Source organism: Mandrillus leucophaeus, unplaced genomic scaffold (genome assembly GCF_000951045.1).
Source record: "Mandrillus leucophaeus isolate KB7577 unplaced genomic scaffold, Mleu.le_1.0 Scaffold49, whole genome shotgun sequence".
NCBI lineage: Eukaryota > Metazoa > Chordata > Mammalia > Primates > Cercopithecidae > Mandrillus > Mandrillus leucophaeus.
Genome location: NW_012105253.1, coordinates 4,621,866 through 4,632,838, shown reverse-complemented (window position 1 = coordinate 4,632,838; position 10,973 = coordinate 4,621,866). Strand labels below are relative to the sequence as shown.

The window sequence follows — 10,973 nt, the reverse complement described above, 5'->3', positions numbered from 1 at the left end:
GGCTCACTGCAGCTTCCGCCTCCCAAAGTGCTGGGATTGTAGGCATGAGTCACCATGCTCAGCTGCAGGTAGACACTCTATCTTGCTCATAAGAAATCTGACTTAAGGAATGTTAATGAAGTTGTTGTTTATAACCCGAGGCTTTGAACTTAAGGGAAGCTAAGACAGGCTTCCAACACTTGCAAGAAGATGTACAAATATGATGCTGGTCCATGGCCGGACACTGGAAATACCCAGAAAGAAGGTAGAGTAGAATTAAATTCTATTTGCAGTAGGCATGGAATCCAGTAAGGAAAAAATCCTGATTTCTTATGCTTTCCACGGGTAACATAATAATAAGTGTTATTATTACTATTAATATTATTATAATGTTATTAATATTGTTATTATATTCATATTATTATACGAATCAATAGGTGGGAGGTTCCAGACTTGAGTAAGGACAACTCAGCATCTCACTAGGAAAGTAAAATACTACACAGGCGCTCACATTCCCAGGAGCCACGCACTGTAAGCCACAGATTGTGTCATCACCTCAATCACTCCCTTTCCACTGCTTAAAAATCAGTGCCATAGAGAATTTTTTTTTACCATAGATATTTTCTGTGTTTTTTATTTTGTAACAGTAATCAAAGAGAGAATGAAATCAGCTTACCTACTATCTTTTTCCGAACAATGGCTTTAAAGGAAGCTGGCACCAAATCAACATACCCTTATTAAATGTATATGTATGTATATACACACATACAAAGTTGCATGTCCTTAAATGTACACAGCCACTAACTCCAAAAAGATTAAACACCTTATTGGAGAATGATCTACCTGTATCTTTTAATCCAACCTGTTTATACAGAAGAAAACTGAGCATACCCCAGTATTCATTTCCAGAGGAGGTTCCTCCTTTTCATACGGGGTGGAGATGGCTGTGATCGTCAGAGTGACAGACGGAACAAGTCCTGGGGGTGGTTCGTCTGTAATTGGCTCTGTCTTGATGGTTGTCGAAGGGAAGTCTGTAGACAGGTACCATTTCTCACTTTCCACCTCATCTGCAGGAAAAAGACAAGCACACATGTGAACTTGTTCAGGGCATCAGGCATAAGCAAAACAAATAACCACTGGTTTTTCTCCCCAAAAAAGCTCAGTGAAGGATTACTGAGAGTGGAATAAAAGAAAATGAAGTATGTGAGAGAAAAGATCGATAGATGTGAACAGTAAAGAAAGAATCGATACTTGTATTCACTTGCATGTGAGTGTGCCTAAAGAAACTCTGGAAGGAATCCATAGAAAAGAGAAACTGCGTTTCTCAGGAAGAAGCCTGGGTTGATGGGGAATAGAATAGGAGGGAGGATTTTGAATATGTAATGAGCTACTCTTTTTGGTTGTCAAATCATGTAAATGTGTTGTCTAATCAAAAACAGATAAATAAGCAAATTTAAAAACATTAAAGAAAGAAGCAGCTGGGCACAGTGGCTCACACAAATAATCCCAGCACTTTGGGAAGCCAAGGCAAGAGAATTGCTTGAGCCCATGAGTTCAACACCAGCCTGGGCTACAATGCAAGACCCTGTCTCTACAAAAAAAATTTTTTTAAATTAGCTAGGTGCAGGGGTGAGCATCTGTGGTCCCAGCTACTTGGGAGGCTGAGGCAGGAGGATTGCTTAAGCCAGGAAGGCCAGGCTTCAGTGAGCCGTGATCACGTCAATGTACTCCAGAGCCTGGGCAACAGAGTGAGACCTTGTCAAGAAAGAGAGAGAGAAAAAGGGAAGGGAGAGGGAGGGGGAGGGAGAGAGAGAGGCGGGGAGGGAAAAAGAGCGAGGGTGAGAGTGAGAGCAAGCCAGCGAGTGAGAGAGAGAGAGAGAGAGAGAGAGAGAAGCAAGCAAATGGTTGGCAACCAAGGGGAGACGATGGGAGAGCATGGTGAGTAGGTCTCTTTCTCCTTCTGCCCAAAGGGAAGATATTTGTTTTTTTCATATTTTTTCTTCTCACTCCATTTTTTTTTGGTTGTTTTTGTTCCCTTCTGTTTTCACTGTGATCCCACCTAGGCCTTAAACCTTAACTTAGACTTTCAGAGACTTTGCTCAGCCCTTTGGGAGACTCTGGTTTGCAATAACCATCTGTCCTTTGCTGAAATGGACTAAATACTCTTCCAGAGAAAACAGCTGCATCTTGGTGAGTCTGGGTCTTGTCTGGTCTTTCCTGATCATCACCAGGCCTGGAGATAGCTAACAACCGAGAGACAAGACTAGAACAGACAGAGTGCCTCCGCCACTTAATGCACATTCTTCTCAGAGTCTAAGCGGTACCCTGTATTTCTTAACAAATTACTTTGGGGCTAGCGCCTCAGCACTGCCTGGAAAAGCAGGAAGGAGGGAAGGAAAGGAAAAGACGAGAGGGTTGGAAACAGCCACAGAACAAGACAAAGCAAGCTAAAGGCCACACTCCTTAGCTGATACCAGTTTTACTAAAATGAGGCTAAAATTAAGCAAAGACATGCTCCTTTATCAAAATGCTTAAACACATACACCACATTTCACATACTTAGTGACCCATGACTGTTAGGAGAGCCAAGTCGTTCACATTATAAATTTATTTTACATTTAAGAATGTGACTCCAGTTTTCTTATGAAACGGTACAATCATTCAGAACCGCTAGCAGGAAGGGAAGGGTAGACGCAGAAACTAAGAACTAACATCTAAGATTATTAAACTTGTGTTTCATAAGCAACTTCCTTCAAGGTTCATATTTGAGGAAAATTATTTCCCCCCTAAATCCAGTTTATAATTGATGAATTATCCCAGCCTCAATTTATTTCCCGAGGTGAAATAAAGACGGGATGGGCAGGCCTTCTGGTGGAGGATGACGTTTTGCTTTTAGAGTGGCGCTGCTGAGTGCTATGGTGTGACGGGGATTTCCATCCTTCATGGGGTGTGGGCCATATCGTAGTGGAAGGGGAGGGAGGGGGAACAAAGGGCCTTCTGATGGCGGCCAGAGGAGGGAGACCACTCTGTACCGGACTCAGACCGTGCCCCAGCTCAGCCCAGAGAAGCAGCAACTGGACCACCAGCCAAAAGATTCTGTTGACTCTCCCCAAAGGAGTTTAGGAGCTAGAAGACACTGTCTGCTGCAAAGAACACCCACTTAGGACAGTCAGGGAAGGGTTGGGGAGACAGAGACATCATAGATTTCATTTTTTCCATCAGCCTGACATGGTGATGCTTTTGCTTTTTTTGTTTTGTTTTGTTTTGTTTTGTTTTGTTTTGTTTTGTTTTGAGACATTCTTGCTCTGTCACCCAGGCTGGAGGGCAGTGGCGCCATCTTGGCTCGCTGCAAGCTCCGCCTCCCAGATTCAGGAGAGTCTCCTGCCTCAGCCTCCTGCGTAGCTGGAATTACAGGTGTGCACCACGACACCCAGCTAATTTTTGTATTTTTAGTAGAGATGGGATTTTGCCATGTTGGTCAGGCTGGTCTTGAACTCCTGACCTCAGGTGATCGGCCTCCCAAAGAGCTGGGATTACAGGTGTCAGCCACCCTGCACAGCCATGCTTTTGCTTTTTGAAGTCAACACTTAAAGCCTGCCCACATTGAGCAATATTTATCCCTGGCAGAGGCTGGAAGAAAGACGGTAAGATGAAATATAGCCTCAGTACAGGCTGAAATGGATGGTAAGGAAGCAACCCTGAGAAAAAGGTCGCACACAATTACCAGGAAATTGTGAGATAAGCCCAGGTCCCTTGACTGTACAGTGAAGGCGACTGTGATGAAACTTAATTCACAAGGCAAACAAAAGAAGAGGCAAAAGTTTAAAAAAAAAAAAAAAAAAAAAAAAAAAAACAAAAAAATATAAGACAAAATGAAGATGGTTGATAGAATCAGTTCTTCTAATCTAGCGAAGCCATTCTCAAAGCATGCACATTCATAAAACAAGTCAAGACCATTTATATTCTTAATGCCCAGTGTCCTATAGCCTTCCTTACAAATGTGCAAATATCATCAGTGTTGCCTCAGGGAATGGAAACTGCAGGGCAAGCGATGGTGCCTGAACTGTAAAAGGAAACCTTCTCTCTCAAGGACAACTACATTTCCAAGGGAGAAGCCCAATGAGGTGGCCTCTCCTCCCCTGAGCTTGTTTGAGGACAAACAACTGGCGTTGCTTTCGTGCTTCCACTCCAACATAGCAATTTAGTCCTTGATCCTGAGTTATAGAGAGATTTAAGGCCATCGAGCTCAAATATCTTTTTTTTTTTTTTTTTTTAGACAGAGTCTTGCTGTGTCACGCAGGCTGCAGTGCGGTGGCGCAATCTCAGCTCACTGCAATCTCTGCCTCCTAGGTTCAAGCAATTCTCCTGCCTCAGCCTCCCAAGTAGCTGAGATTACAGGTGTGTGCCACCATGCCTGGCTAATTTTTGTATTTTTTGTATTTTTAGTAGAGATGGGGTTTCACCATGCTGGCTAGGCTGGTCTCGAAATCCTGACCTCAGGTGACCCACCCGCCTCAGCCTCCCAAAGTGCTGGGATTACAGGTATGAACCACCACGTCCAGCCTATCATTTCTAGATGAGGAAAATGACACCTGGGCCTAGGTCACATGGCAAATTAGTGGCAGAACCCAGATCTCTGCACTCCGGCCAGTAATCTTCCCATTAACCCAAAAACTTTCTATGTGGATAAAGATTATGCATAAATAATGCTCACTGCGGCATTGTGTATAATGACAAAACACTGAAAATAACCAAAACATTAAAAAGCAAGAGAAAGGTTAAGTCAATTATGGTGCATCCATACAATGGAATATTTATGCAGACATTAATATTACATGTATACAGCCTTTTTAATTACAAAGGAAAGACATAATAAAATATTAAGACACAACCTCTCTATATAAATTTATATACTATTAAAGAAGAAAGTGACAGAGAAGAATCAAAAGAAATATGTCAAATAGTAAGCATCTCTGGATAATCGTTCAGAACATGCATGACTTTTTCTTTAGATTTTATAGTACTTCTGGATTTCCAATCTTGGGACACTATTGTCTTTGGATGAACACACAGGCACATGGCCTCTACTTCATGGCTTAGGATGGTAATTATTGGATAGAGGCTCCAATTGCCCAAGGGGCCATTTAGAAGCCCTTGACTCAGTAAGAGTCAATGAGTCCCTTATTATGTAAACACGTTGCATTCCTGGCTCCAGGTCTTCCTCCTCCCTCCTTCCAGGTCTTTTGTCTTAGAATTTTGCAGCGCCCTCCTCCCGTGGGCTGATCCCCACCTATAGCTTGGTTCTGTGGCTTGATGTGCCAATAGTATGTGAACTTTTTAATACAAGCAGAGTTTTGGAATGTGCTTGCAGGATGGAACTAATGTTGCTGCAGTTTTGCCATCAGCATGAGAGGAATGAGTTGGGATAATCTAGTTATCTCAGGAGAAAGATGACAGCCACAGAGAACAGTCACCCCCAGAGGAGCTGAGCCAAGACTAGCCAACTGTCAGCTGACCTCAGAGATGCCAGTGAATCTAGCTGAAACTCGCAGAACCACTCTGCTGACCCCCACACAGAAACAGACACGTGGATCACCATAATAAATGACTGAGTGACTGCGTTTGGGGGTGGTTTGTTATCCCGCAACAGAGCTGGCCGATACAATATAGCCGAATGTATGAAAAATAAATGAAACCCATTACATTAGAATCTATTACAATGAAATTACTACATTCATTTCCAAAATAATTCCTCTGAACCATCAACTATGGATCATATCAATAAATATCTGTAGACTGGCTGATCGGACCTACTAGTTACATCATAAAATATGAAATGACTTCATATGAAGAAAGTCAGCCAGTAAGTAGTTTGGTGAGAACAGCATTCCAGTGGTAGCTGAAATGAAAGAAAAGAGCTTTTATTCTGAACTACTGGAGGTTGGCTTGTACTTTCTTACTCAATGGAAATAAATACCAAATCACAGAAAACAAAATGACAAATGTAATCTACGAAGTGAGGGTTAAGGAAGGACAGAGTCTAGGAGAAGGAGCAGAATATGTATCACAATGTTTCTCCATGACCTTATTTTTGTAGTTTTACTTTATTGGCAAAAAGAGCAGTAGGGCCACCCTGGCTTAGAACTGGAATTATCCTTGGATGTCTTAGTTATTGGCTAAACTACAAACGTAAGAGTCAGTAGACACTCCACACCCTCTAATTTCTAAAACTTGAAGCTGAGATACCGAGTGGAAAAAATAAAAATGTTCTTTCTGCATTGTGTTTATACGTCTTTTAAGTGTCATTTCAGACGAAAAACATCCCTGGTAAAGTTTAGCAGTCCACAGTGTGAAGAATAAGAACAACCCCCGCCCCCCCATATCAGCTGATTCAAACAGCTTCCTGTCAAAGGTCAAACTGGCACATTTCCTCAGCTTCACCACTTAGCTGTCGCCAAGAAAATAAAAACAAGCCACCGATCGTGGTGAGAAGCAAGTCCTTTACATCCAAAGACAAAACGGAGCAGCCATGATCAATGGGGCTAGATGCCAAGTTATCAAATCATCGAGATGGACAAAGAGACTGAAAAAGACACGAACTCAAAGGCAAGGTAACAGCAACACCAAAATGCAGATGTTCCATCCTTTCCACATGTGCCACGTAGATAAGCACAAACGGATACAGGTTCCTAGGAAAGAAAGGAAAAAACAAACAAACAAACCAAAAACCCTAAATTGGGAGTTGGCATTATCTTGATATATAATGAAAGGAAAATAAAAACTCAGGACCCCAATCCACTATGCCAAAGGGAAAAATCAAGCTGAAAGCTGAGTCATGCAAGAAACTACCTTTCCTTTTATTCCTAAGCACAATTATAGATAAAAGGTTAAAGATCTCCACAAGTAGACACTCCATGTTGACCTTTTTTTTTTTTTCTTTTTTTCAGACAGTCTTGCTCTGTCACTGCAGCCTTGACCACCCAGGCCCAAGGGATCCTGTCACCTCAGCCTCCCAGGCATACGTCAGGCATACGTCACCACGTCCAGCTAATTTTTTTTAAATTTATTTTTTGTAGAGAAGAGGTCTCACTGTGTTGCTGCACAGGCTGGTCTCAAACTCCTGGGCTCCAGTAATCCTCCTGCTTCGGCCACCCAAAGTGCTAGGATCACAGTCATGAGCACCCAGCTTAACATTCGTCTTATCTTAACGAAAAGTGTTGATTTACTGAGCACGAGATGAATGCGTAATGGACTATTCCCCACCTGCTCCTTTTCTCTCTTGCAACATGTGGATTACCACACTCTCCCTCTTTCCTGTTCAGCCACTTTTCCTTTAAATACTGAAGTCCTCAAAGTCATCTTTGCAGAAAGGCACAGACCACAGATTATTTCTGTGATTCTGTGTTTATTTGTTCTGGGTATGTCTTTAACCTTGGCAAAGTAAACTCCTAAATTGATTGAGACCTGTATCAGATACTTTTCGGTTTACAATACACACACACACACACACACACACACACACACACACACACTTATATACATGTGAATATAGAGAGAATGGGCATTTATTCTTAAAAAAAGAAATCAGATGACGTACTACCACTTACATGAGAAAAACACATACGCAGTTGGTCCTTGAACAACACAGGTTTGAACCGTGCGGGTCCACTCACAAGCAGATTTTTTTTAAACAAACATTGATTGAAAATACAGTATTCATAGGATGCAAAACCCAAGAACAGTGAGGGCTGACTGTACATCCATTTACTATTTACATAACATATCTAAAGTGAAAAGAAAATTGTTTAAATTAAATAAATATGCCTCATCTAAATCCTTTAGCATTTCATTTGTTTGCCCTTTGAAAATTTTCAAAGGAGTTGGCACATCTTGACCAATTTTTTAATGTAAAATTCTCTTAAAGGAAAAATACAATGGCTGGGCTCTGGAAGCTGGGGAAAGGGGCAAGAATTCAGTTAAATCTGTCAGAATCATATTAAACTACAGCCCACTACATGCTCCAATGGAAGTTAGAGGACTATCTCCCCCTGGCCCCATTCCTGAGTATCTTAACCCTTAAATAACTTTCACTATTGAATGGCATGAAGAGGTGGTGATAATAGTAAAAATAGAAAATATTTACTACATCCTTTCTTCTTCATTGAAGAAGTTATGACTCTCATTCATGAATATCCAAAGTAACTGTAATGGCTAGATTAATGTGAACATTGCTTTCTTATACTAATCTAGCATGGCAATGGCTAGGTAGAGAAGTCATTATTTTACTTTTTTTCAAAAAATAAAAAGGGGAAACATCGTTATTGTTTTTATCTGTTTGGAAAAAAGTAAAAGGTAACACCAAAAACGGGGAGGAACAGCAAAATAGCGTGTATTACAAACCCAAGCTTCAGACGGCAGAGGTCAACTGGTCCTCTGCCTGTCCTCCCCAGTCACTGTCAGGTTCTCTCTTTGGCCGTGCAGGACAGAGGACCCGGTGACTCTCTCGGTAGATACACACACGTTCCTCTTCTACCCCTGAGTCTGGCTACTCTACGATGATTCAGACTGATGTTCTTGTCATCAGCTCACATTACATGTGATGAAGACACCGCTATGCACCTCATTTCTGTGATTTTCAAGTCTCGCTTCCATGGACCATGTCAACATCAAGATCTCTTCAACACTGCAAAGCAAAAACCTAAGTCATCTCTGACTCACCTCTGCCCCTTCCTCAGCATATTCGATCCTGTGCTTTTCCTGGGGCAGGTTTCATCAAATCATTTTAAAACCCATTCTTTCTTTGCCATCATGTTATATATACCTTTCCTCTTCTCCCTGGATAACTGTATCTGTGCACACCTTCCCTGTTCTCACATGGCAACCATGAGATCTTTTGTGTTTCTTCTAAGCTCCAGAAAACGTCATTCTATGTTTCTCAGTCCCTGCTTCCCATCAGGCAGAGATCAAACCCTAGTCCTTGCCCTCCTCCAGGCTGTCTCACTTACCCCATGTGACTTTGCCCCAGCAATGTCTGCTCACCTTTACCTCACAGACAACTGTGTTCATTCCCACCTGAGAACACAGCTCCATAAATGTAAGGTATCATAGTGAACCAGCCTATCCAACCATCCCTTGCCACTGAGAGCCCTACTAAATTCATCAGGAGGAAGATGATTCTTATCCATGTCCCTGTAGACCTGGGACAGCCATAGTTATGATCCTTTGCTCCACCCTTAACTACATTTGTGATGCAAAGGTAGTATTAGACCACTTCTGTATTAGCATATTTTATGCTAAGGTCTGTTGATAGTCTATATAATCTTTAGCTCTGTTCTTGTATCATCTTAGAGGATAGGTGCCATGTCTGGTTCTCTCTGAACAGCCCTCATCCAGCACCACACAGTTTCTTCTTTAGGAAGAACACCAATATTAAAGGACAATGCAAATGCATACCTAGCATCCCAATTGAATTACACAAAGGAACATGACTGAAATACAGTAACACATAAAGACAGCCTCCATGTGTACAAGACTTGGTCATTCAAATGCAAGCTTTTGTTTCTCAAAGCATAAAAGTATCACAAATATTTTGCTTGGATGCTTCCACTCTTTTCCCTTAACCTCATTACATGTTTTTTTCTTTTTCTTTCTTCCTTTTTTTTTTTTTGGTGTTTCGTTGTTGTTGTTGCCTTTTTTGTAGAACAGAAAACCCTGCTTAGCATCTGGTTCACAGCCTTAATCACAGGGAGAAATGGCTGAGTTGGATGTAGGATGTCTTTCTGCTGGTTTTGAAGCCTGCACCTACATTTCTAGGGTTGGCTCCTGTGGTTGCTGGGCCACGTGAAGTTCCTTAGCTCTAGTGTTTCAGAAGTCCACACTCAAAGTCCCCCTGAGATAGATGACTCCTGTGGAATCCTGGAACAGTTATTTTTAACTTTTTTGGTCACAAACTCTTTTGAGAATCTAAGAAAAGATGCAATAACTCCCAAAAAATTAACAAACGTAGATAGCCCAAATTTTTATATACAGTTTTAGGGGTCCGCAGTCCATCTGAAGTCCGTGATACAATGATAGGATAAGAACATCTGCGCGTGCCGTTTTTAGTTGCCCTGGGGTTCAGGTGGAGGATGGAGGGAGGAAGGGAAAGTTAGGAGAAAAAGGGCAAAGAAGGAAGAGGGAAAGAGAAGAGTTCTAGTGGGAAGGAGAAGGAGAGAGGGGAAGCAGCAGGCAGAGGGAGAAAAAAGGAGAAAAACTCTAATAAATTAGGAAGGAGTTTCCACTTAACTGTGTGTCATCACTCTTTTTCCAGGCTTAGAAGCAATTGCAGAAGAACTGTATTTAATCTAAGTACAACTGGACAGGGAGAGTTGAATCATTGGTTTTCCCAGGTGTAATGAAATATTAATTCCCCATCCATCACTGAACACAAGGACTCCTAGTTTTGCTTAAGCTATTATCCCCATACAGCAGACAAAGAATATTAAATTTAAGGTATACAGCTGTCTATACATGCTACATATTTATGTATTGCCTAAAAATAACCATCCTTCTCCATCAGGGTGGTTATCTGCTCTAACAGAGCACTTGGATTTGGGAGAAATACTCGTGGATTGATTCCTCCACCCCACGGATCGCCACCTTAAGGGGGATGCAAACTGGGGTTCACATGAATAAAATAATTATGTTCCCAAACATCTGCCCATCCACACAACTCAGAAAAATAGATCCAGACAAAGCTTTGCTGGGCAAGTTCCCCATCCACTCATCCACACCGCTTCACTCTGATTTCACACATCTTAAATGACTAGTATCCTCAAAAAACTAGTATCCTCACAAAAAAGTTGGTGACTAAAAAAAGCCTCCCGAGTAGCTAGGACTACAGGCACCTGCCACCATGCCCAGCTAATTTCTTTTGTATTTTTAGTAGAGACAGGGTTTCACCATGTTAGCCAGGATGGTCTCAATCTCCTGACCTCATGATCCGCCCATCTTGG

The 10,973-nt window shown here is 41.8% G+C and overlaps 1 protein-coding gene across 1 annotated transcript in view; it reads right to left on the bottom strand.

The window, feature by feature from the left end:
• CREB3L2 (cAMP responsive element binding protein 3-like 2) overlaps positions 1-10,973 on the bottom strand; it is a 138,551-nt gene that overhangs the window by 48,599 nt on the left and 78,979 nt on the right. The window contains exon 3 of the mRNA XM_011995481.1: positions 871-1,046. Within this exon, the coding sequence (XP_011850871.1) occupies positions 871-1,046 (176 nt within the window). The remainder of the gene's footprint in view (positions 1-870; positions 1,047-10,973) is intronic.